Source organism: Knufia obscura, assembly GCF_036327395.1.
Source record: "Knufia obscura strain CCFEE 5817 isolate CBS 148926 chromosome Unknown scaffold_15, whole genome shotgun sequence".
NCBI lineage: Eukaryota > Fungi > Ascomycota > Eurotiomycetes > Chaetothyriales > Trichomeriaceae > Knufia > Knufia obscura.
The window spans coordinates 295,188-320,836 of record NW_027042701.1 but is presented as its reverse complement, the minus strand read 5'-3'; the positions used below and the strand labels follow the sequence as shown (position 1 = coordinate 320,836).

At 51.5% G+C, this 25,649-nt stretch overlaps 10 protein-coding genes across 10 annotated transcripts; 6 read left to right on the top strand and 4 right to left on the bottom strand.

Annotated features, from left to right (window-relative positions):
• Window positions 1-631: 631 nt before the first annotated feature.
• Window positions 632-1,484, top strand: PMZ80_009944 (uncharacterized protein; the record flags this gene model as incomplete). Its single annotated transcript, XM_064878337.1, has 2 exons — window positions 632-1,372; window positions 1,422-1,484. 2 exons carry the CDS (start codon window positions 632-634, stop codon window positions 1,482-1,484), a joined length of 804 nt encoding a protein of 267 aa, XP_064725905.1.
• Window positions 1,485-2,081: 597 nt separating this feature from the next.
• Window positions 2,082-2,928, top strand: PMZ80_009943 (uncharacterized protein; the record flags this gene model as incomplete). Its single annotated transcript, XM_064878336.1, has 2 exons — window positions 2,082-2,813; window positions 2,869-2,928. The coding sequence occupies 2 exons, from the start codon at window positions 2,082-2,084 to the stop codon at window positions 2,926-2,928; spliced, it is 792 nt and encodes a 263-aa protein (XP_064725904.1).
• A 493-nt stretch (window positions 2,929-3,421) lies between these two features.
• PMZ80_009942 (uncharacterized protein) lies at window positions 3,422-4,542 on the bottom strand (the record flags this gene model as incomplete). The annotated part of the gene is made up of 3 exons (XM_064878335.1): window positions 3,422-3,670; window positions 3,721-4,434; window positions 4,507-4,542. 3 exons carry the CDS (start codon window positions 4,540-4,542, stop codon window positions 3,422-3,424), a joined length of 999 nt encoding a protein of 332 aa, XP_064725903.1.
• Window positions 4,543-5,226: 684 nt separating this feature from the next.
• PMZ80_009941 (uncharacterized protein) lies at window positions 5,227-6,683 on the top strand (the record flags this gene model as incomplete). Its single annotated transcript, XM_064878334.1, has 2 exons — window positions 5,227-5,428; window positions 5,497-6,683. The coding sequence occupies 2 exons, from the start codon at window positions 5,227-5,229 to the stop codon at window positions 6,681-6,683; spliced, it is 1,389 nt and encodes a 462-aa protein (XP_064725902.1).
• Window positions 6,684-7,328: 645 nt separating this feature from the next.
• Window positions 7,329-8,114, bottom strand: PMZ80_009940 (uncharacterized protein; the record flags this gene model as incomplete). The annotated part of the gene is made up of 1 exon (XM_064878333.1): window positions 7,329-8,114. The coding sequence occupies one exon, from the start codon at window positions 8,112-8,114 to the stop codon at window positions 7,329-7,331; it is 786 nt and encodes a 261-aa protein (XP_064725901.1).
• A 2,355-nt stretch (window positions 8,115-10,469) lies between these two features.
• On the top strand, window positions 10,470-12,428 carry PMZ80_009939 (uncharacterized protein; the record flags this gene model as incomplete). The annotated part of the gene is made up of 1 exon (XM_064878332.1): window positions 10,470-12,428. The coding sequence occupies one exon, from the start codon at window positions 10,470-10,472 to the stop codon at window positions 12,426-12,428; it is 1,959 nt and encodes a 652-aa protein (XP_064725900.1).
• Window positions 12,429-13,100: 672 nt separating this feature from the next.
• PMZ80_009938 (uncharacterized protein) lies at window positions 13,101-14,477 on the top strand (the record flags this gene model as incomplete). The annotated part of the gene is made up of 2 exons (XM_064878331.1): window positions 13,101-13,104; window positions 13,150-14,477. The coding sequence occupies 2 exons, from the start codon at window positions 13,101-13,103 to the stop codon at window positions 14,475-14,477; spliced, it is 1,332 nt and encodes a 443-aa protein (XP_064725899.1).
• A 703-nt stretch (window positions 14,478-15,180) lies between these two features.
• On the bottom strand, window positions 15,181-18,132 carry GRR1 (SCF ubiquitin ligase complex subunit; the record flags this gene model as incomplete). Its single annotated transcript, XM_064878330.1, has 2 exons — window positions 15,181-17,319; window positions 17,368-18,132. 2 exons carry the CDS (start codon window positions 18,130-18,132, stop codon window positions 15,181-15,183), a joined length of 2,904 nt encoding a protein of 967 aa, XP_064725898.1.
• A 2,725-nt stretch (window positions 18,133-20,857) lies between these two features.
• On the bottom strand, window positions 20,858-23,058 carry PMZ80_009936 (uncharacterized protein; the record flags this gene model as incomplete). Its single annotated transcript, XM_064878329.1, has 2 exons — window positions 20,858-22,760; window positions 22,814-23,058. The coding sequence occupies 2 exons, from the start codon at window positions 23,056-23,058 to the stop codon at window positions 20,858-20,860; spliced, it is 2,148 nt and encodes a 715-aa protein (XP_064725897.1).
• A 1,201-nt stretch (window positions 23,059-24,259) lies between these two features.
• Window positions 24,260-25,649, top strand: pnk1 (DNA kinase/phosphatase Pnk1; the record flags this gene model as incomplete). The annotated part of the gene is made up of 2 exons (XM_064878328.1): window positions 24,260-24,338; window positions 24,388-25,649. 2 exons carry the CDS (start codon window positions 24,260-24,262, stop codon window positions 25,647-25,649), a joined length of 1,341 nt encoding a protein of 446 aa, XP_064725896.1.

The following is a 25,649-nucleotide window of genomic DNA, read 5'->3' as shown; positions in this document are numbered from 1 at the left end:
GCGCTGTCCGACAACAACACCGACCTCCTTGGGTCCTCGAACTGAGGCAGCTCAGTACGGGGAGGGCGACTGCACTGAAACCTAGAGCCTGCCGCCGCTTACAGGTGTTCCATCAGTCGCTCGCGCCTAAGGGAGCGGGTGTTGCCTGCAGACCCGCTTGAACGACTTCAACAACAACACAAATGAGATGCTTCAGGACCGGTGAATGGCTGGTCGAATATGCGTAGCATTGGAGCAGAGCCAGCCCGATTGATTGCATTCGGTTTGTCAGTAAGATAAGTACAGCAGATGCAGGCGTGAGAGAGCGCCATGACCAGTCGATCTGCTTCGAAGCTAAGGTACTAGGTACCATTTTTTCACTTTACTTGCATATCAAGATACAATTGACAAACACTCTAGTCTGCCAGACGCACCAGGCTGCAGGTGAGAATGCTATCATTTAGAGCTCGCGATGTTGCACTGATATGCCTCCCTTCACCTTTTCACCCATGCCACATCTTCACGTGATGTGGCCTTGTCACTCGACACTCCAGATCTTTATTCCGATAATAGAGCTTTTCACGGATGAACATTCTGAGAGCACCTTCTACAAGATACCCACCCTATGCAGCCAATTTCGATGACAGACAAGATGGCGGAAACCAACGCTCAACCTATTGCCCCCACTCCTACCCTTATGGGCATTCCACCAGAATGCCGAACACGTATCTTTCAGTTCCTCCTCGAAGACGAATCTGCCACTCTTGAGGTCAGAGCCCGAGGGCCTCACTATCAACCCTCCCTCAGCAAACATGTCGCCCAGTACAGAAACATGCCTCATCCCCTCCTCCTTGTATCGCGCCAAGTCCTCATCGAAGCAACCCCATTCTACAAAGTACGATCCGTCCTCGATCGCAGTCTCCTAGGCTACGAGTCATTCCAAGACGAATTTAGGCCCAACACGTCGCCATTCCTGCGAGGTGCGGTAGAAATAGTCAGCCTGACCAGTATTGGAGGCTACCAAGGCCACCACATCAATCAAGAACAATTCCCGAATCTCAAGCTCGTGATTGTCGCGATGCTGGTCGACATTCACCAAGGCGTACATGTCCCTGTCCTTGAAGTCTACTACAAGATCCGGCACGGTACCACATTCGACGAGGTTTTAGACGATGCTGGCAAGCACGCCGCCGACATCGTTGCACAAGCAAGGGGGAAGATCGATGCATACACCATGCACAATGTGCCTGCCGTGGATCAGCGAAGTTTCACCATCCTATGCCACGTTCGAATCCGCATCTTCCGAGCCTCAGACTTCCTGATCGATATCCCTGATACATACCTGACAGCTCTCTTCGCCAATGAGTACTGCATGACAGAGAGCGCAACAATGGTAAGTCTAGGAGAATAGTCGCGTTGCTGAAACATGCTGACAGTCACAGAACATCACCCGGAACTATGACACAGGCAAGGTCGTACAGAGACTTAACAAGAAAATTCATTAAGCTACATTAACAGATGGCATGGTTATCATAGTCGGATTTTCATCTCGAATTCCGCTTCAAAGTCGTTATCGTCGTAAGAATCAACAAGGAACATGCACCGCCAGGACTTTATCGCAGGCCTCCTCTTCTCCTCGCTCGAAACGTACACCAGAATCTGCGACGATGAGTCGGCAGCACTAGCGAGAAAACTGTCATGCTTCATGTACAGGCTTCAGCTCTCTGGAAGAACATACAATACTCGATCAGCCGATGAGATCACCAGCACGCGCCGCTGATCACCAGGGCAGGTACAGCCTTCGGACTGTGGGTGTTACCACAGGAGGATGCACGAGAAGTCTATGTATCCGGAGCATTCCGGTACAAGACTGTGCTTTCCTTTCAGTTTGGATGGGCGCATCGTTGGAAATCAGGATGCTAGATCAATATATCTGCCTTCGCTATTTGCCGCTGACACGGACAAAACCTCACGTGATCTACCTCCCATTCTTATGATACTGGTACAAACATTCTAATCCACTACATATATTGAGCATGCACAGACAATCTCAGAGTCTCATCTACATGATTTCTTGCCAAACTAACCTCGACTGCAGCAAAATGATGAAAACAGATACCGAAGAAATCGGTTCCACACCGACACTCATGAGCATCCCGCCAGAATGCCGAACATATATCCTTCAGCTGGCAATCGACAAAGAGCCAGCCAAGATCAAGGTCATGACCACGACGAAGTCCGAAGAGCCCCATGGTTTCTCACGAGTCGCGTCTTTCACGCACATCCCGCACCCTCTACTCCTCGTCTCTAGACAAATTCACAAAGAAGCCAGCCAATTCTACGGCGTCACATTGATGATCACGAACAATAGCGGTAAATCCGACGACGAAGAGACCCTTCCAGACGATTACAGAAACAACATATCACCCCCTGTCCGACGCTTAATCACCAACATCGTGGTCAACGGTCTCGCCGGCTACCAAGGACACCACGTCAACCAAGACCAATTTCCGAATCTCAAAGTTGTGACCGTTGAGGCTCTAATTGGCAAGCTCCCCTCCATGGGCCATGAACGCTACATCCACACAGTGAATTACAGCTTCAGGCCGGCCATCCACTTCGATGAGGTCTGGAGTCGCAGTCACGACGAGACAATCACTGCTACGGCGAGGAGAGCGGCTGACGAGTACACTATGGTCGAGGTGCCTGATGCCCGGCATCGCACCTTCAAGATCCTTTGTCATACCGCCATCAACGTCGTTAGCACGCCTGCATTGACTGCGTCAGGGTCAAACAGAATATACATAGATCCAGTGTACAAGAGCACAACGATGGTATGTCATTGTCAGTACACCGTTACAAACTCCTGCTCGATGCTGACCGCCCCAGAACATCGTATGGAACTATGACACTGGCGAGATGCTCAGAAAAACCGAGCTTCGACTGTAGGGGTTCTTTGATGGCGAGGATCTGTCGTCTGTATTGGCTAGAGAACTCGGTTGGACAGGCCTTCCTGATCGACTCATCGACCAGAACATTGCACAGACGAGATTTGGCTTGAGACAGGTAACTAAATGACTGTTGTTCGCAAGGGCTTAGCTGCTCCACTGGTGAATAGCCCTCCGCAAGTCATCGCATGCGCCTGGATCAATAATTCAGCCGACAGATCAATCCAACGCACAAAATGAGGTCAACGATCAAATCGATACATGCGCCTTGACACACTGGCAGGGAGGACTTTGTATGCATCGCCGACCGGCATACTGAACCTGTATTGACGTACCTCATCTCTTGTGGACTCACTTCAGAGCTCACACATCATAAATGAAATCCTAGGTATTATGACCACAGTCGCAGCAGTCTCACAGCATGCAATACCGCTTGCATCCCAAGCCAGCCAGTCAGTACAGATTGGAATTCATTGCACAACCCCCAAATCAAGTCATGCATTCGTCGAACTCGGCGCGATCGGTTTCTTGGCCGTGAGGAAATGGTAGTTGACGTACAAATGGTTCCTTTTTCGTGAAAATTCCCTCTTCACGTGCTCAATCACAACCCGCGTCTCATCGACGCTCTTACCCAGGACTTTCGTATACAAGGCGAGAGTGTACGGTTCCACCGCATCCCTCATCTGAGCCAAATTGTACACTCCTATTTCCTTCCGTCCCTTGGCCCATGAACCCACTGGCACCTGATCGATCACAATCAGCACCCACAGCAATAACCTCGCGAAAGACTTACCTGGAAGACTTTATCTTCCACATCCATGAATCCAGCCTCCCTTATCCAATCAACATGCCTCCCCTCCCCCGCAACATTGAGGTACTTACCGAACCTCGCACTCGCCTCATTCAACGTCACATTCCAGTGATTCGTCCACGGCGGTTCCTCCTCAAGCGCACTAACCCAGGCGTCATGCTCTTGCATCTCAAGATGACCTCCCGGTTTCAGACACCGAAAACACTGCCGATAGAACCGCGGCCAGTCCGATATCGAGCCGCCCAAGCTCCGTCCGTGAATCAGATCCAGCGGCTCAAACACCCACTCGGATTCCGCATCATCGACGTAGAAGTGGCAGTTCGGTGGGACCCAAGCCGGCTGTATCGGACTCAAATCCGTGGCAATGACCTGTGCGCTTGGATACTCGTCCGCGATATCGATTGCCCAGATGCCTGTCCCAGTGCCGACGTCAAGGATACGTTGCGGCGAGTCGATTTGGCTTGCGCTGAGCAGCAGGGCGCCATCTAGTATCAGTCGCCAGATGTGGTGTAGGAGGTCCATTCTGTCTTGTTCGATTTCGTCGTTGGGGAGGGGGTATTCGCCCGCGCGAAATGCGTGGTAGCGGCGGCCGTTCTCGTACGTGTAGGCTTCCATGGAGGATTTTAGGGATGTGCTTGTTGTGCTTTGGTTGTCGTAGTCTTCGATGCCGGAGTCGTGGTCATCGTCTACATCTACCTACATACGTTTATCTAGTTGGTATCTGGACTTGGTTGATTGATTGCATTTCTGCAGAGCAAGCAAGCATACCTCTGCGGCAACAGTGTTGTTGTCGGTGGTGGCCATGAGTGCGTTACTTTACTCAGTGGTATGGCTTCCTAGCGAAAGGTGTAGGAGGCAAGTTGCTCGATGACCTGATAGCCGAACACGATGCTTATAGCAAGTCTTGACCCGCCTCTTACGAATATGTGAAGTTTACTGCCCACTTTTCGCGTGGCAGTCGAGGCCAAGACCACGATATCTTCGCGGGGGCACGGGTGTGACGAGCGACCGATGCATGATGCCGAATACGACTCGGCTAAGATAAGAAGGGTACATTAACCTGGCATTGGCTTCTCATGCTGCTCTTGGCACACTCGTAGACGCCGTTCCTGGAGTTGGTTGGTTCTGTGCGTACTCACCCAACGGCGAGATCATGACAGTGGCTGCAATAGCCGTCATTGCTACCGCGCAGGTATTTGTGACATGATTCAAACACTTTTATATGTCACTTAGCACGCGTAAGTAAATTGCCTAGGCAGTAACTACGCGCCAGCTGTGTCCAATCCGCATAAGCGCTGCCCAAGTGTCTTCGGGGAAGCAAGAGGCGGGCCGCTTGTATTTTCGCGTTATCCGCTTCGGCTGCAACAGCTACGGCCCGCTTAGCACTCCAGGCTTGCGAACCCTAACTAGTCCTTTTGTTAAAGGTCTGCTTTGCGGCGTTCTGTGAGCTTTGGTCTCATATACTACGACACTTCTGTGGTAGTCAAGATGTACTCACTCTTCAGTATTGCTATCCCAGCGATTGCTGCATATCTCTTGGCGCTGTCAGTGTACAGGCTGTACTTCAGTCCACTAGCCAAGTTTCCGGGACCCAAATTAGCCGCCTTGACCAGGTGGTACGAATTCTATTTCGAGATCGTGCAACGAGGACAATTTACGTTCCATATTTCAGAGTTACACAAGCAATATGGTAAGTCAGAGTTCATGACATCAAGTTCTCTTGTTTCATCTTGCAACTAACCTTGTCCTACTCGATAGGTCCCATAGTACGAATCACACCACACGAGCTCCACGTCGCCGACTCAAAATTCTGGAACACACTATACGGTCCCGGCCGAACAGACAAATACGATGTCTTCAAACAACGACAGAACATCCCAGGTTCCATCTTCGCAACACCAGAAAGCGATCTCCACAGACTCCGCAAGGCGCCCCTGCTCCCGCTTTTCTCAAAGCAGCGCATCTATAACTTTCAACCCGTCATCCAGGAGAAATTGGATATCCTGTGCTCCAAGATCGACGAATATGTCCAAAGCGGGAAGAACTTCAGGATCAATAACGCACTAACAGCCTTCTCGGGAGATGTCATCACCACGTACGTCTTCGGCGAGGCATACAACCACCTCCAATCACCCGAGTTCGAGGAGAATTTCCACGAGCCGTTCATGGCGGCAAGTGAAGCCGGACACATGGCGAATCAGTTCCATTGGCTTTGGAAGTTGATGGAACGTCTGCCGGATAGTGTGGTGATGTTGACACAGCCTATCGTGATGCCGGTCATTCGTCTGGAAAGGGTGAGTACTATCTATCTCTATACTCCTTCCTCGAATGCCATGCCGCTGGCAGACAGACTGACACTGCAACAGGACTTCGACGCCAAACTCAAGGCAATAAAAGCCGGCACCGCGAAAGAAAACCCCGACCACCCGACCATCCTCTTCGAGCTCATACGAAGCGATCTGCCACCAGAGGAGAAGACCACCCGCCGCCTCACCGACGAAGCCCAACTTCTCGTCGCGGCTGGTCTCACGACCACCGCGTGGGCCATGTCCGTGACGGCCTTCTACATCATCCAGCACAAAGCCATCTACGAGAAACTCCGCGCTGAACTCGAGCGTGCGATCCCCGATTCCAACAAGTCAGTCTCGCTGCAGAGCGTGGAGAAACTTCCGTACCTGAACGCTTGTATCCGGGAGGGCCTGCGCTTGTCATACGGTGTCTCTGCGCGGAATCCGCGACTGTGGGATAGACCGTTGAAGTATGCGGGGTGGACGATCCCGCCGCGGACACCCGTGTCGCTCACGATTGTGGACCATAACCATAATGAGGAGATTTTTCCTGATAGTTGGGCGTTTAAGCCGGAGAGATGGCTTGATAACCCGTCTATGGATCAGTGGTTTTTCAGTTTTGGGAAGGGGAGTAGAAGCTGTTTGGGCATTAAGTAAGTCAATCAGTTGCGTTTCTTTGTTTGACAGTTGAATATGTGGTCTATCTGGGACGTCTTGCTGACTGATACACGCGCGCAGCCTTGCTTACGCGGAAATGCACATGTGCTTGTCTGTGTTGTTTCGGAGGTATGAGTTTGAGTTGTTCGAGACGGATGAGAGTGATGTCAAGCTGGCGCATGATTTTTTCTTGGTGAGTCCTAAGTTGGATTCGAAGGGGGTGCGGGTTACGGTTCGACAGGCGGAGAGTGTGCTGAGCTAGGTAGCTTCGATGGGCACAGCTTATGGGGTGGGACTCACAGTGGAAGCCTCATTCGTGTTTTCTTGACCTCTTGGTGGGGACACAAAGAGCAGCTGGCTGAGGCACTGCCGCCTTCGATGGTGCGCGTGATGTGTAGGGGTAAGGTGAAACACTAACCGCTGTGACTCATTGCCGTGCTGCAAAGCTGGTGTGTAGGGTGGAAAATTCCTTGTGGAGGTATTATAGGTTTTCAGTTGCTTCCAAACGGAGAAGTGCTTGAGAAGGGATATTCTTAGTTGCACAATGTACAGGTCTAGACGTTGTCCTCGTTCAACTCAACCCGCTCAACAATGGAGATTGATGGTTATCAGCAGCATAGTTCGACACAATTGTCCCGTTTAGAATCACCCCACAAATGCATTGACCGCGTCCGATACAAACTCTGCAGTCTCCTCCGGCCGACTCAACATAGGCGAATGGCTACTCTCAATCTCTCTAACCGTGATATCCCCACCAGCCTCCTTCGCCATCTTCACAAACATCATCTGAATCTCATATGGCAGCGCATGATCATCCTTAGTCGCCAGATACCACACAGGGACATCCTTCCAACCTGCGTATGCGTGCTCGCCACCCTCCTTGCCCGTCCTGGCGGACATCCTCTGGAGCTTGGCGGCCCACTCGTTTCCTTCGTCTTCAGGAAGATCATGGTAGAAGACGTCGCGGGCTGGGACTGTGATTTCGATGAAGCCAGTCTCGAGATTCTCAGTCATCCATGGGGGATGTTTTCCGGTGCCATCGACGAAGGAGGCGCCTGTGACGGTGAAGACTGACGATATCATGGCGAACCCGATGACGTGGCCGTGGCCTGAAGCATCGCGGTTTGGGTTTTGCTGTTGTTTGGGCCGAGTGAGACCTCTCATCGCGCTGCTGCCGACGTGGCCACCGTAAGAGTGGACTACGAGGACGACGTCGCGGCCTTGGGTGGTTTCGGCCTCGATGACGTTGCGCACGGCTGTGATGTCGTCTATGTAGGTTATGGATGGGTCGCCTGTGGGGGTTATGGAAGGGAGGGCAATGGGAATGCATTTGTATTGTTGCTTTGAGAGGACGGAGATGACTTTGTTGAAGATGATGGCCCCGTTGTGCCAGGCCCCGGGCACTAGGATCAGGGTGGGCTTGGGTGACATGGTCGTAACGTTGGCAATGATGGTGGGCGGTGGGTGCTAGGAGTCGAGACGGTGGTGAAGCTGATGAGCTGAAGAGACAAACTCTGATAATGTGAATGGCGAACGTTCAGCGCGAATATGGCCTTGTATCGGGGGAAGTTTCGACGGTGGACCATGGTCTTGTATTGATATGCGCCTCGAGCTATTTATCAGTTTAAGGGTAGCACGTAGTCCATGGACGTTGTTTAGAAAGTCCACGGCCGGGACATGGGTGGCGTGGGAAAGGTTGTTTGTTATTGGTCAGCAGCTCTCTGGGAGCCCAGCTCCTTCGTGCTGACGGGCGGAACAAGCTACTTAACGACGGTTTTGTGTTAATATTAGTGGCTTCCGGAGCCTTTTCGTGGACCTCGAGGTAACTCGGGGCCTAAGCTTGGCGGAATTCCGCCTTTAAGGCCACCCGCCTGACGACACTCGCTAGGGATGTTGTCTTGCGTCTGATATAGCTTCGACCCACTAGAATCCAGTAGTTAGACTACGTACAGTCAGAAACGTAGTAAAGAGACCAGAGTGAGCAAATTCCAGTGGGCGCTGTATTTAAGAAGCTGTGCCATGCGACCTCAGCCAACCTTCCGACGTCGAAGCTAGGTTGTCAAGCCTTGCAGAAGCACAGTCATTTAGGAGAGTTGTGCACGACGCCGGACGACAATAGGGATAATGTTAGGTTGGTTTACGCTATTGCAGCCTCTGACAGTTTATCGTCCGACGACGACTGTGATCAGTAGATTCCTTGCTAAGATAGTAAGGTGAGCTTCATCACATGTTAACATCCGCAATGAATTATACCAGACTCCAGTCGCTAGCTTTTCAGCTGAAAGATTCAATCACCTCGCCCATACTGACCGGATCGGAACAGCTATCTGCCCATTGCCGTCCGGCGTCATCTAGGCGTCTTGCACACTTCCCTATTGCGAATAGCGCAGAGCTAGCGGACATTGTGCCGCATCATCGTTTGCATGCCCCTGTCTGGGATACAGCCGTAGCCTCGCGCCTTTGGGCATTACAGTAACTCAACATCTCGGCAGCTCGGCGGATGATCGATAAGGCCCAAGTACTGATGGCCTCTTGATACGCACCAACTCGGACCCTAAAAGTCGCATGTTTTACCCATTAAACTAAAATCTCTCCTGGAATAGTAGGCCGTTCCTTGTTGTACAACGAGGTATATACCTGATTTAAGAGGTAACGATACTGTTCGCAAGGTCATATGGACCGACGTGGATAGGATATCGCAAGTGTGAGGCGCCTCTCAGTGTGTATCGTGCTTTCTCCGGCACACTAAAATAGTGTGCGCACCGGTGCGTTGGTCTTGGACCATCAGCCATGATCAGACGAGAAGGACAGAACGCTCGTTAAGCCAGAGTGAGGTTGGTCCATCTGTCCTCCTGAAGGGTATTCAGTTCACAACGGCTCAAGGTCAGTCGAGATGATTTGCAGCTTTCAGAACTTATACTTTCAGAACTTCATAAGCCAATCATCAACAACTACGCTAGCTAACGGTACCAGAGAACGTATCTCACTGTTACAGTCTAGCTGAAGTCGTGAGGTCACAGAGATTAGAGACCTAGCGGGATACAAAGGCGTAACTTCTTCCTCGTTTTTCATATCTTTTTCTACCTGACAGCCTATCACCTATAGGCCGATATAACGACGGAGACGTATAGAAGCTCGTCCCAGGCTCGGACCATATCCGCTAACCTATATAAGTAGTAGCTAAGCCGATCGCAGTACCCTAGCTAGCCTAATAAAGCAGAACCCAGTCTAACAGTTAGGTATCTCTATTCGGGGCCAAGTGTCCCTCCATCAGTCTATGCCTAATAGAGGTTCTAAGCTTCTCAGAACTGTTCTGACCTTATCAGAACTTGTTGTACGACGTGGATACCGTCTAACCTGTTGCAAGTTCTAACAATACTGCTTCCGGAAGTTCTGAGCTGTGCAAATCATCTCGAGTACGAATAGTATACACCCGTCTTGTTCTTCGCGGTTGGGGAGCACGCCAGGCAATGGTCTGACGAGCCATAGGATATTCTCGTTGAAGTAGTGCAGACGCGATACCCAGTCAGTCTCAAGCATGATGGTTCTTGGTGTTTTGTCCGTTCAGCATCATGAAGAGGTTTATCGGCGGCGATAAAGAAAGCGCGATGGGAGGTGTCCGGCTGAGTTTCCCGATTTGGCGGCCCACCCCATCATCGACCTCATGACTCCACCTCCGCAGTGGCAGTTGATCAAGACGTCGAGCAACTCATCACCAACGAGGAAACGTACACATCATCAAGCGGGCGTGCTGCCTGGCGTCCTGTTGGTCTCGTAGCAGTCACAATGCCACGAACACAAGCGCTCAGTTTCGCGATACGTACTCGACGATGTCCGCCTACAGCACGAGTCGGTGGCCGGGCACCACCACAATCAGGTAGACCATTGGCTACATCTGCTCGGAACTATGCCTCCTCGTCTACTCCACGAGCACGGAATGGTATGAACCAGTCGACCGGATCTCTGCTCACTCCGAAACCGTCTCTCCTCCAGAACGCCATACTTCGCCGCCATCTCAGCCACTTGTCGTCCTCCAGTCGTCCACAAGCTTCTTTCCTCTACCACAACCTCTACAAAGACCGCTCACTACCTGCTGTGCTAGCTCGCTTCGTCAAACAGCGCTATATGACCACAGCCCGCAGGAAGAAGTGGAAGGATACTCTGAGATGGCAGCTGCGCTTCCACAGCTACTTCTGGCCTATGGCCGGCTTGCTGTATCTCATGTACATCGGCTATTGGCAGATTGAGCGTGAACACCAGAATCCTACACCTGTCGAATGGTCGTTCTGGGCACGATGGGAAGGACGAATGGCTAAGGGTATATTGAAGCGGATTGACAGACGAGGGTGGGGAAGCATGTACGAATGGGGTGTGGCCGGAACGTATCTCGAGAAGTTACTAGCCCGCTTGGAAGACCCCAAAAGAGACGGCAAAGGTCTCTCGGAGCAACAAGACGGAGATGGCACACTTATGGTCGATGGTGTCGGGAAACTAGGTTATGATATCAGTGCTAAGAGCCAGAGATGGAGACAAGGCTATTGGGAGGCTCTTATGGGTCTCGCCAAGGTGGCAGAGCATATGGATGGCCTGTGCAAGCGGAAGGGCGAGTCGTTGACGGGAAAGATGTTCAAATGGGAGAATATACCCGGCCCGCAAAACCCGCGACCTGTGCCTGCAGCCTGGGATAAGGATGGGGCCCATTTAAATGTACCTGGAGTCACAGAAGTTGAAGCTGCAATGGAAGAGCCCGAGCATTACTACTTGCGCATATTGACGAGTAAGGGCTTCAACAATCGTCAACGGCTAGACGCTGCCCTAGCCTACGCCGACTGGTGCGATTTCAAGGGTCTCAAAGACACGAGTGCTCATGTTTACGATTGGGCTTTGGACATTGCAGCTGGTGGTCTACCGGAAGGGGCAGATCACGTCGTCGACATTCAAACAGGTGTCATCAATACAGGCAAGGAGCAGTATGTGAGTGAAAATCTGCTCAAGGCTACAACTGCACTTGGTGTCTGGCATGCCAGGCATGGCGAGGTGAAGGAAGCCTTGCCAATATTCCTGAGTGTGCTAAAGGCGAGAAAGGCTCTACCTGCTGCACCACCGTACATGCAATTGAAGGGCAGTGGGTCGAAGAACAAGGCTATGACGGCGGCTGAGCGCGAGAGACAGACAGGAAGCGGCATTGCCATGGACTTGGGTGGGAAATTCGTCGACTTCTTCAAAGAGGCAGATAAAGCACTTCTCCCAACCAGTGGCGATGAGCAGCCGTTCCACAGTCTCAAGGAAGCCTGCGAGGAAGTCGGCATCATGACATATATCGGAGAGATTCTCTTCGCCACATCCGACAACGAACGAGAAAAAGGTCTGAGCTGGACAAGAGACAGTGTCGAAGCAGCTGAGGCAGTCCTTTGGTTCATGGATGAGCAGAATGTTGGTCTCGAGCAGGAAGGGCGCCAGAGATGCAAGGAGTGTCTTGAGACAGGGCTGAGTAATTGGCAGCAGATGGCGCGGCAGATGACCAAGTTAGCCAAGAAGAGGGAGGATGATGCGAAGCAGTCAAAAGGCTGGCTGAGTTTAGGTCTTGGTACAGGCTCGGCCATTGACAAGGCCATTGCCGAGGTCAAGAAGTGGGAGGAAGAAGAGGTTCAGATTGAGCTAAGAAAGCAGAGGACTGCGAGTCTGGTCGACACGTTGAAGCCGAACGGGAATCCATTCGGTATGAACACGAATTTTGGCATTTGAGCGAACAGTTAGGTTAGGTGGTTTTGCCGGCGACTGCTGATACTGATGACTTCAATCTAATCTATCGGGTATATGACGTGGAAGCTGGCATGAATGAATGCTATTACCTTCATTTTTAATGCGACATCACTGCCAACTGAGCCGAGCGACAATTGCTTCGTGCAAACTGCAAGTCTGCTTGTATTCCAGAATATATAACGCAAGCTGTGGCTATCTCGCATTCCATGCAGTGACCGAAGGCGGTGCCAGGATGCCAACATTGGTGAAAGAGTGCAAGCTTGAACGGCAATCTCGAGAGGCAGGTGCGACACGTTGAAGGTGATCGAACAACGCGTGCGTAACCTAACGCCTGCTCTTCCATTACCATTTCTGCGCCTCCCAAGTTCTTTATCAACCACACACTAAAGCGCCTATCAGAGTTTCCTCCACTTCGGTCTCACTAATTGATGACCCGATTCTGCAGGTAGTAATCTAAGTGAAGATGTACGACAACAAATTTCACTCTCGAAGACGAGCATCACGACCTCGAAGAGCGATTGACAGATATTTGCACTCCATCTCAAAGCAATGGACTATTCGCAATATTACTATCACAGCCGCACTTATTGTGCTTGTGGTCTTCAGTGTCCTTGTGCCCTTACTCAACCTCGCTTTTGCGCCATCATGGCTGTCATGGGTAGGCACCCACCTCAACACCTTCGGCCAACCGCTAACATCTCAGACTCGAGCCAAGCACATCCCACCTCGCCGCTGCCAAACCCTCGACTTCATCACCCATCAAGACACCCCCTCAACCAACGACCACATCACCAACACCTCAACACCCCTCTACCACGCCTTCCCGCCCATCCACCTCGACTCCTCCCCCCTATCCCTCTACCGCCGTCGCGACACCCTCGACACCTTCGCCAACTACACCTACCGCCACCACCCGCAATGCACCCTCTCCTCCCTCGACCTGCACACCCCCTTCTCCCCCTCTGTCCCGACCGCCCCTCCTTTCTCCGCGCTTTTAGCAATGGCGGCCGCATCGGCTTCGACGCCCCCTTCATGCCCCGCGCCTGCGACATGCGCTGGTACACCACCCCCGAGACCTGCGATATCCTCTCCCGCTTCGAGAAGGTTGTAGTGGTGGGCGACAGTATGATGCGCCACGTCGTTGGGGCGCTGAATGTGTTGTTGCGGGAGGATCTGGGATATGGCGCTGTGACAGGCTGGAATTTCGGCGAGGAGGAGATGGAGCAGTGCTTCTGTATGCATCAGATGGATGTTAGGGCGTGTAGCGTGCAGGGGGTGTATCGGACCGGTGATGTGTTAGCACATGATCCGGGGAGTTTTGCGTGTGAGAAAGCGACGAGGAGGAGAAAGATTAAGGGTGAGGATGGGAAGACGACGACGGTGGTCGAAATGACGAGTCCGGTGAATCTGATCATCGAGTTGATGCTGAAGTTTCCGCATGATCCGAGTGAGATTGAGAGGTTTAAGGGATTGTTGCCAGTCAAGAGACCGGAGCGGCCTATTGCGTTTGTGTTTGGGCATGGGTTGTGGAATGATTTGGATTTGCAGGCGACGGTGAATTGGTTGGGTGGGGTGTTGGAGGCGATGTATGAGGCGGCGCCGTATCTCAGGGTTGAAAACCTGCCGAGGGAGGGGGTGTCGCAAACGAACGCAGATGCGGATTCCTCGACACCTCCTGCGCCAGCTGCACATGGGGAAGGCAAAAGCAAGGAGAAGAAGCACACGAAACCAATGGCCCACATCCTCTTCATCACCCCCAACGCCGCCGGCCCTTTGAAACCAGACCAATGGATCCAATCTCAGGGCGACAAAGCCCTTCAGATCTTCGAGAAGAGCATGCATAACCTTATCCATCGCGAAGGTGAGATGTTCTACGGGAAGGGCATCGAACACATGGGAACGTGGAATATGAGTGTGCAGATGGATAAGTGGGATGGGGTGCATCTTGATCTGAAAGGGAATCTGATCAAGGCTATGGGGGTTATGAATTGGTTGGGTGGGATCGAGACTGAGTTGTGGGTTGAGCAATGATGTGGTTGTAATACGGTATGGTAAGAGAGGTAGGTGCCTGGCAGGCGGACGCTATGTGATGTGTACAGAAGGTTGATAGGCGCTGATGTGATGAGATTAATCACCCGGGTACGATAGTACACAGACGAAAAAGGGTTCATATGAGTATATGAGTGGGGTGTTGCGTCGGTAATGATCGAGTCTTCCACGAGACTCAGTTGTATGCCATTTTCTCCGTAGGCTATGTCTCAATCTTGTTAATCCGCTGTCCCTACAGTAAGTCAGGAAATCGGACGGCATTCTGTCTTGACGCCAAGACAAAGCCTCCTAAGCCCTAGCGTCAGCGTCAGCTCTACTACCCAGTTCGCGCACCATATAGATTGCTAACGATATAGTGCGGGCGTGCAGTAGGACTAGAAGAATATATCATAACTATGAACGAGAAGAACTATCGCTGCACCAAAACCGGAAAGCCGAGATGATGTTGTACCCGCTCCCAACGCTCATTGCAGATAATGCTCTAAGTGGTATCGTAAGCATATGGACCATAATCTCGTATCCCTCGTCCGTATCCTCATTCATGCTGTAGCCACGTGATCGTGACTGTCCAGCTGACCATAACTCCATCGCTGTATGCATAGTTTCGTGCTCCAATATGTTCTGAGTCTGAGATATGCATGTTCTCCATTATCCATATATGCCACCTTGTCACGTGTCACTCTTATCATTGAGTCATATCCACATCGCTTTGCTCATGCCGCCGACCTTCGTCTCGTATCGCACCTGGTGTCTCAACCGGCGTATTGGGTGTCCCGGGAGCCATCACAACATGCTGCATAAGGCCAGGAGGCAGCAATGGTGCCTGAGTCTGACCCTGAAGACGTCTGAAAGACGACCGGTTTCCATAGAGCTCGTACTGCAGCTGCTCGTCGGCAGACAACGTATGCCGCATTGCTTCGTCGATCTCGCTTCGTTGTCGAGACATATCCCTGCTTCGACTGCCCGTTGCAGCGCTAGCGCTAGGAACGTCTGCATACGATTGTGAGGTGGCAGGTTGGGGACGCGCATTGGCCGCGAAGTTGCCCATTCTCGAGCTCGAACGACTTTGGACTCTAGAGGCGTGCGGACTACTTATGCGTGAGGGGCCCCTGCTTGGACCTCTACTATTGTTTGGAATAGTAGAAAGAATGGCCTCGTGGTTGACGTCGAAGCTACTGAACCCAAGGTCCGGCCTCAAGGTTTGAGAATTGCCTCTCCTATAGTCCGGTCGGTTTGTGCTGGCTGACTGTGATTGTTCGGTGTGAATCGGACCATGGCTATGCATTGAGGTTTGGAAAACGGGCAGCATCATATGGTCAGAGCTGAATATTTCCCCTTCCATGCGGGATGGTGTCCGCTGAAACGGCATCCTCGACGATGATTCACCACTGCGGTAAGCAGATGATGTCTGATAACCAAAGAAACCACCATCTGTAGCATCCATGGTGTGTCTTCTAGACTGGCTGCGAGATCTTGGTTGGCTGTCAGGCACCAAGATGGCTGGTGTAGGCAGGGGACTGGGTATACGCTGCTGTCCAAAGTCTCCTTGATACTGTTCGAACCCAGTCAGTGGCGGTGTCTGAAATTGATGCGGGGAGAGATGTGTTCTCATCTCCGGCGTCATGTGTCCGGGTGTCCACGGGCCCATACGCTGTATCTGATCGTTGGGCAGAAGGGGCATTTCAATATGGAAGTTTGGATGCGGTAGGTCGTGGAAACTCCGCGGTCTTTGCCTGGTTCGAGCACTCGTCATGCGCGGCATACCATGTCTTCCAGGGCCAAAGACCAGATCCATTTGCTGCAGATGCTCATTTCCGTCAACGGTTCCATCAGATAGACTGTCCGCGTCCGGACTATCTGGTCCAACAACTTGCTCATCAACAGCATTTTGTTGCTCCTGATCGCGTTCTTGTTGCTCAAGCGCCAGTCGTGCCAGGTAATCTCTGAGTCGAACAACGCCATCCCCTGAGAAGACGCAGAACACATCTCGTTGAACATGGGTGAACTCAGTTGGAGCTTCTCGACAGAATCTGGTCAAGTCATCTCGCAGGAATGCTTGTACACCAGTCAACGACAAGTGGGTCAGCCTTGGACAGTTCAGTAGTAGCTGAGTGATACCCTTAAGAGTGAGGCTCGTGCAATAGCTGAGATGTACTCGCTCCAAAGAAACGAACTGTGTTGGCATTCCTGGTTTCGCAGCGCCCGAGCCGTAGGGACCTCTTGCCAAGGCAATGATACTGGTATCTGTCAAATTCTGACATTTGACCAGACCAACTCTTCTCAGCTTCGGTAGCTTGGCAAGATGTCTGACACTCGCGTCGGTCAACCTCGAACAGCAGGCCAGGTCGATGTAGCGTATTCTGTTGCACTGTTGAACCAGTTCAATGACAGCGTTGTCGGTCAGAAGCTGACAGTGGCCAAGGTGTATGTAGTGCAGGTTCTTGGTTAGAGTACAGATTGCTCGAACAGCTTGATCAGTTATGTGTCGACATTTGGCAAGGACCAAATTTCGCAGCCTTGGTGCGGCAGGGATGATTCTTGCTATGGCCTCGTCACCAACACCGTCGCATGCGGTCAGATCCAGGATACGTAGAGCATCGAATCTCAAGCCAGGTTTCAGGTCTGTGAAGGCATGGCTGTCGATGCCTACACATTGGGCAAGACGTAACTCTCGCAGATGAGGTAGGTTACTCAGCAGTGCGGTCACGGAAGCCGAGCTGATAGCTTGACAGCCTTGAAGATCGATTTCGAGGATAGAACGGCAGTTCTCGGCAACGGCAATGACTGATTCATCTGTTACCCTGGCTACGCCGTTGAGTTTCAACTGGGAAAAGTCAGCATCAATCAACCATCAGATCATAGTACAACTTACCCTCTTCAACTGTGTGCAGTTCAGGGCAATCTGCAACAATGACTCGTCGGTAATGTAGGCGCAATTCGTGATGTTTAATCCTTGCAGCCTGGGGCAATGCTGAGCAACACGCAACATTGTCCTATCAGTCAATGCTTCAAGATCTGTCACATCTAAAGCCTGCAATCTCTTGGTGCCATCTACCAGGCCTGCTACTCCCAGATCGGTCAATTTCGAGCAGCTCGTCAGTGTGAGTCTTTCCACTGCTTTGCAGTTTATGAATGCCTGTACAGTCCCATCGTTGACTTTGTCTGCTATGCCCGACAAATTCAGCCTCTTGACCATTTCGTGGTAGGGAAACGAAGGACGATGATTCGAGAGGGTTTTGGCAACACTGAGGAGGTTTGACCATTTACTGCACAGAGGCCTATGCCATAATATGTTGACAGTGTAGAGGGCCCAGTGATAGCACACCAGCATCGAGTTCCGCAGATCGCCGGTAGTAGTCAGCTTGGAGAAGATGTGAATGAGGAGTTCAGGCGGCAGCTTCTGAATGGGGGAGGTCCGATGGAGGTGTTCTACATCGATGTCCATCTCGCCGTCTCGTATCGCAGTCAGGGCGCCTATCGTCGAGGTTGAATCGTTCATGTGCATGATAAAGTCGGTGTCTTCGTCCATGGGGCCGGGGGATGAGTCGGAACTGTCTGATTCAACAGTATTCATGCTCGCAGTCCTATGGTGAGCCGTCTGTATGGGAGGCAGTCTCGGTCGTGAAAGGTCGGCCATGATGGCGAGGGTGGAAGTGGAATGTGGACTTGAAATGTGACAATGAACGCGGCTCGAGCGTTGCGAACGGGTTGTTGGTGACCTTGACCAGGGTACTAATGTTTGCTTCTCGTCTCTTTCACTTTGGACCAACGCTGAAATCTATGCCAATCTATTACCCTGCCGCTGAGCTGATATTTTGTTGGGAATGGGTGTTGGTGTTGCCATACAATGGAAGTGGAATGGTGTAAGATCTAGGATCGTCCGGCCGAAGGAATGCGAAAGACCAACCTCGACAGCATGGTCTTTCCTATATCGATCGATTCGTGGTAAAAGGCAAACCCTGACGCTTCCAGATATGCGCCTGGTGTTGAGTACTACTTGGCAGACGACCGTTGTTCGAATGAGTGAGTTTCGTGGGAAAGGAGGACAGAGCGATGGGCGAAAGTGTCACACGATTGCCCTGGCAGCCCTAGAACTTGAAGCCCAGTACCACAACTTGCGCCTGACCAATCTTAAGCAGAATGAATGTGACCAGTAGTAACACCAGGCCTGACCTCCGTTGACTGCCGTGGATGTCGTTGTCAATTCGGATGAGAATGTTTTAATTCTATGGCCAGATCTACAATCGTCGACATGGATGAACAGACCTCCCACCTACAGTTGCAGCGTCTGGGCACATGAGCCGACTCGGGGCCTCGAGAAGCAAGACCACGCGCCAAACCCAATCTCAGCCAAGCTTCGCCTCCCGCCAAAACGTCACCGAGATCACCTCAGTGGCGCTTGCTCGCTGCTTTCTTGTGGCTAATTTTGCAGTAGCTTAGCCATAGTCAGTCAAAAGACCAAGCATTCATCGTCAGAATTCAACCATCGAAGACGTGTACTACTGAGATTATCATTCTTCTTGCTGCCCAATTGAGGCCTGCCTTCCTCCCAACGTACTGTACCCAATCTGGTCTTGGCCAGGGCACCGCAGAAGGTGCAAGTGCTTGATGTTGATCTTCACGGCTGTTCCTGCTCCCTTCTGGATGTCGGCGCTATTAAGCGCCGTACCACCGATCATCCTGTTCAATTGCTATCACGACCTGCTCTTACCTCCCAGCGCCGAGACAAGCGGGCAGCAGTGTCTTATATACGCTCGACACCCCATTGCGCCAAAGCATTCGTGCATCGGGACAGAATAGATTGTGTCGTAGTCCAGTACATACATCATGCTCAGCGCCGACGGTTGCGTTGCGCAGACAATGGAAAATATTATGAAGGTCTGGAGGTCACCTAATCTTCCTCACGTGATGCTCTCATATTTATTCATGATCCATGTACAATAATATACTTACTACGGCCATACCAGTCGACCACACCAAATCCACAGCACGAGCGATCTCGAGCTACTCGCCGCAGCCCAGGCCAACAAACTTCATCACTTCTGCGTCTCGACTTGCTTCATTCGTGCCTCTCCTCCTGACAACCTGCTGGTAGCCTCCTCATCACTACCGACATATATATAGTATTCAAGCACAATATTAGCAACGATGGGTAGAAAGACTTGGCAAGACGACTGTCCGCCATGCTGAGTAGCATAATCCAAAGGCTACTGATTCTCTTACCAACACCTAACACTCATCGTGGTGACCTGAAATGGCTCGTGATTCTGCGCCTTGGTGCTTGCGTTTCTCCAGAACTATCCTCGGAGTCTCGTACAAGGCAAGAGCAAGGTTGCAGGGACAAAGCATCAGTTCCTCTCAAGTTTCAAGAGCTGTAGCTCGGTGACATACTTTGAACCACAAAACTCGCCTCGTCGAAACAGCACGCTTAGCATACGATCGGCAACCAAGAAACATAAGGCGACAAAGGTGTTGGTCAAAACGACAGGGCTGTGTGCTATGGCATTTGCTGTTGTGACATGGGGGGCACTCAAACGACGAAAATTGAGTACAACAGGAATGGTTCATAGGAGACGAGAGACACCTACAAGGTCTCTCACTTACCTGGAGCGATCGACCTGACCTGAATCTGGTTCAGTGATCACGACCTACCGGAGGTATCAAAATTCGAACTACGTCGATTGAAGTGTTGCCACTTGGGACCCACGCGGCCCGATGTTGCTTTGAAGGTTCTGTTCAGTGCTTTGTAAGTAGCCGTGGTCGAGCGCTGCTTGTGCTGATGGTGTCTAACTCCGCGCTGCTGCAGGGGTTGGTTGTTATGGTCCGAGTGGTTGTGGTGCTCTGGAATGGTTGCTCACTGGCCGCACTGCTCGAATTGTCGCTCTGGTCCGAGTGTGTCACATGGATTGTGTCGTTCAGGTCCAGTCATGCTGCAGGAATATAGTATGCCGCTTCGGCCCAAGCATAGCGGATGACGAACGGCCAAGTCTTGTCGATCTGGCTAACCGTGTTGCTTTGGTCGACTCGGCGTAGCGTTGATTCATTCATGGCGCTCTCGTTGGGTTACGTCGCAGGTATTCCAGGTCTGTCGCCAGGTCTCATGTTGCCATGATCGAATGTCGCACTGGTCGATGCCTCTTCAGAAGATTAATGTCTGCTGACTAGACTTGATGTCGTTGGTCGCAGGGTGGCTTGATGTCGCTTCGTAGCCCGGCTGCTTTCGCCATTGAACTCTGTCACCACTGCAAGGCTGTTACCGCGTCTATTCATGATGAAACCGTCGTGTCGGTCTCAAAAACCTGTTCTATGTAGTACTTCAATCTAGAAATGTTAGCAAATATACTACCTCATTTTCCTCTCGATCAGAAGCTGAAGAGTCCACTCCTTCTCTTCCCATAGGGATACACTACCAGTGCGCTCAGATACAACCCTACACTGATGCCGATTGCAACCTGCACCATACTATATCCGGCGTTGAAGATTGTGTCGCTATAGACGTTATTCGAATCGGCTTGAGCCGCGACGAAGCCTTGCGTGCCATTGTTTATGACACTGACCGTCGAGCTGTTACCGAGGATTTGGTTGGACGAATTGACCCCTGCGACCAGTGAACCAGCGGCCGCGAGCCCACCGGGCACTTGACAATAAATTGCAGGCAACATGGATGCTGCGGCAATACCATGAAACAGCCGGGAATAGAGATTAGCCATGCAGCCAGTGACGAACGCTGCTACGGCGTTGGCAACCTGTACGTTGCTTGAGAGAGTTGTACTCATCCAGAATTTCGCCTGATAGCCGCAGACAGCAATCAGAGTCATCACAGGTAACTGTCGCCACTTTGCTCGATATATAAGGGCGACACAGCAGGCAAACAACGGCACCCAGATGAAGCGTGTATAGATAAGCGTCCAGTCATTTTGAGCAGGTAAGAACCAATTTGGCGCCTGGCAGGTGACCTCGGTCGTCGCATCCCGTTTGATGAGTCCGTAGATGGTGGTCCCCACGAGTAGGCCAAAGCCAAGAAACAGTACGTAGATGATGGCATATACCATGCGAACAGACCCCGAAACCATGCTGCGGCCCTGTAATTCAAGTGCTGAGTTCAGAACGAGGAAGCCAGGCAGGATCATGGCGATGCTGCTTTGAGCTATGGCAGAGAAACAGAACATGTACTGACCGCTAGACCATCGGATAGAACCTAGTCCACGGGCAATAAGCGCTGCCATGACGCAAGCGAAAACCTCGAAGACATTTGAGAATTGTTCCGAGCGAGGGGCAACCTTAAGCTGTAGGAAGCCGAGTGCACAACCTAGGACGAAGATAGGAGCGAAGTCGATCGGTCGGCTGTTGAATGCAAATGGACCAACGAGGACCGAGGCCACGCCGAATATGAAGATGCGAAACCAGACACTGTAAGGGTCAGGGCGTTGATGGATGTTTTGGATTTTAAGAAGGCCTTCCTCGGCCGTGTACTTTTCGTGAATAACACATTTGTAGACGTGGAAGACATCCTCGAGCCGGCCAAAATCCACACCATCTTGCGTTCTAACGAGCTCAACACTGTTTGCTTGAATGGTGTTGTCGATGAAGGTGCACATCATGGCCCCAGGAACATACATGAATTGTGCATCAATCAACAAGGCGTGAGCTGACGCTGAGAGATTGTTCTCGATACGATGGGTTGGAGCGCCATATCTCATGAAGGCCTCACAAAGTTTGGTCAGGTATCTGCGACGGGCAAGGATATCAGCTACCTCACCCACAACGTCGTTCTCTTGATTCTGTGAATGTTGGGGGCTGTTGCCTCTTGCGGTAGTACTGTTGCGGATCCTGTCGACCGCTTTAGAGATCATTCCACCAGAGCTAAATGGGGGTGAATCTCTCCGGGCCACAGCGCCGGATGTGCTTGGTACACCAGGACTGGTTGACGACAGGCCTGCCTGAACAAGCAAGTTGGCCAAGGAACTGCTCTTTTCAGAATCTTCGTGCCATACCGGCTTTCTGCCAGGCGTGGTTGTTCGCGATGAAGCTATAGTGTCGTGAGAGCGGATTCGTTTGTGTTTAGACTTTTGTGGTGCATTTGTTGTGGGTTGGCCATGAGAGGTGAAGTGGTTTCGCCATTGACCATGCTGGTGTTGGAGCTCGTTCAATCTGGATGTGAGTATTGCACCGAGGATGCTAGGCTTGTATTTCTTGGGTGTCGTGCCATGGTCGAAATCAGGAGCGTATCTGTCACTGGTAGGAGCCTGGATGTGTGTTTCACTCCTAGCGTATGTTAGACTTGTGCCTTCAAGACGAAATGTTATGCTATTGCTGACCTTGGCTCTGTGGCTTCCGCATCCCTGTAGCCTGAAGTGAACGATCGTACTAGATTTCTGGCCTCCTCGGTGTAACCTGGAGGCTGTTGGGTTGGTGAGTTGGCCTCACTGTAGGAATCGTACGACTCATTGTTCTTCTCAAGAGCATATTCACTGTCGGGATCGTCGGGTGACACGTCTGTGCCATCATTGTCCTTGGTTCTGTCTGCGCGCTCTGGCCCAGGACTGCTAAAGCATGACCTCATCGGAGAAGCGTCACCAATGTCTCCGGAATTAGTAAGGGTTACGCCAGAAGTGTTCTGTTGAGCAAGACCAGATTCCAACCGTTGCAGGTCGACATCTTCTTGACTATCGTGTTCGTTCCCAGATGGATCACTAGACCTCCAAGATAGTATTCGAGACCTTAGACGCTCAGGTAAGGATGGTTCGCGTAGTCCCCCAAAATGGACGTGTTTGCTTTGCCTGGAAGTGGATTGATCCCGCGACATCTAGGGCCAGATTTTATCAAAGTCACTGGTATATCTTCCGCTTTCCGAACGACTTGCGGTGAAAAGAAAGGTCGTCGGATGGACAGTTGCAAGGTCGGGTCAATGCGTGATAGTGAGGTATGTTTTTAGGGTGGCAGCGATGACAGCGGGAACAACACACGATTTGTGGTGGCGTCACGAATTTGTCTCGGAAGATATGTCCAGCTGTTGGCTCGAACGGATTCGATGACACATAAGTTCTGAATTTGGATCAACATGGCAGCAACGACTCGAAGCCGCAAACAGCGTCGTGTATTACTAGTATTGTGTGAAGACGATGGAGAAAATCACGACTCGTGCAGCAGGAAAATTAACGCAACGACAAAATCAGGAAGGCGCTCCGCCTTCCGCCCCTGTCATCTTCAAGTTCCGCGCCACTGATATGAGAGCACGCCTATGCATACTGCAAGAGGCTAACCCGTCCTTGAAGAAGTGCTGATTTCTAGGTACTCCAAACGTCTATTGGCTCACCTTTGTGCCATCGTTGTGAGACATAGAGAAATAGAAAGTCTCGATATGTGAAGACCGGGCTTCCTAGCTTTTTCGCCGGTAGAGGCTGGCTTTTTCATACAGCTACATTTGCTCAACTGACTCCAAAGAGGTCAGAAACACTTGCATAACGGTCTCGAGAACGCCCGAGAAAGTGCGGCAGGTTGATTGGATCCGCCCCAGAATACTGGATGCCTGGCGTGATGCAAGCACTCAGACCCAACCACGTGCACGACATTGTCAACTTGGCCACAACGCGTCCACGCGTCGTCCGTCCTTCTCGCTATGTTTGTGTAGGATTCTTCGATAGACGTGCAGCGCTACCCTTAATGCATTGAGCAAACCACCGTTGAGAATATCGATCGTTCGAATACCTAGCAATGTCAAATTCTGCAGTTCCTCCACAGTAAGCGAAGCTGTGGATTCGACAATGAAGAGAGCGGCTTCTCCAAAGAGGGGTTCGTTATCGCCGCCACCAGTAAAGCGCAAGATAGAGTCAACCACTACGAGTCTGTTCCCAACCGCTCTCATCGTACGACTGCTGACTAGGAATCCTAGGTAAGGCCGTTTCCAGCTTCTTCAAGCCAGCTTCACAGAAAGAGCCAGAGAAGCTCGTATGGAAGATTCTTGATCAGTCCCTGATAGTCGGTCGATACACCGACCCTTCTCAGCCACCCCGCCCTTTAGAGCACCCTGTCAGAATTGCAGCTTTTGACCTTGACGACGCCCTGATCAAGCCAAAAGCAGGCGGCGCTCGCTTCGTCAGAAATGTTACAAGCCACATCTGGTGGGATGCCGTTGTTCCTGGTCGGCTCAAAGAGCTATACCTAAGTGGCTACCTGATGGTCATATTGACTAATCAAGGCAGCATAAGTCTTAGGGATAATGCGAAATCTCTTCAGAAGGACACTCTGAGCTTGAAGAACTTCAAGGACCAATTGACCTCTTTTCTGAGACAGCTTGACTTTCCAATCTCGGTCTATGCAGCTACGGGCAACGACAAGTATCGGAAGCCGCGCGTAGGCATGTGGGAGCAAATTAGAGAGGAGCACCACCTTGACGATGACGGAACCATCGACATGGACAACTCTTTCTACGTCGGAGACGCGGCAGGCAGGGAAAAGACAGACATGAGGCAGAAGGACCACGCAACGTCCGACCGAGATCTAGCGGCCAATATTGGGATCAAATTTCAAACTCCTGAAGAGTTTTTCCTTGGCCTAGAAACAGAGCCTTACCTTCACCCTTTCGAACCAAAGCAGTTCCTCGAATCAGCACTTTCTCGACCTCAGGAAAAGGCGCCCTTTACCAAGCAGAATAAGCAAGAGCTCGTCATATTCTGTGGCTCACCTGGAGCTGGCAAGAGTTCGTTCTATTGGAAGGTCTTGCAGCCACAAGCATATGAAAGGGTTAATCAGGACATCTTGAAAACCCGTGACAAGTGCATCAAAGCTGCGAGGCAGTTCCTCGAAGATGGCAAGTCAGTCGTTGTGGACAACACCAACCGGGACCAGGACGCTCGCTCACACTGGACCCGGGTCGCACGAGATTTCAGCATTCCTATCCGATGCATTCTCTTTACGGCGTCGGCAAGACTATGCGAGCACAATGATGTTGTACGCGCGCATAACAGCAGCATGAACCCTGAAAGCCGGATGATCTTGCCGCCGATCGCGTTTCGCAGCTTCGCTCAAAGCTATGTACAGCCGAGCATTGACGAAGGGTTCCAAGACATTACGACCGTCCATTTCGAGTTCGAAGGGACAGACGCCGAGCGAAAGATATGGTCAAAATATTGGGTCTCAAAATTCTCAACCTGA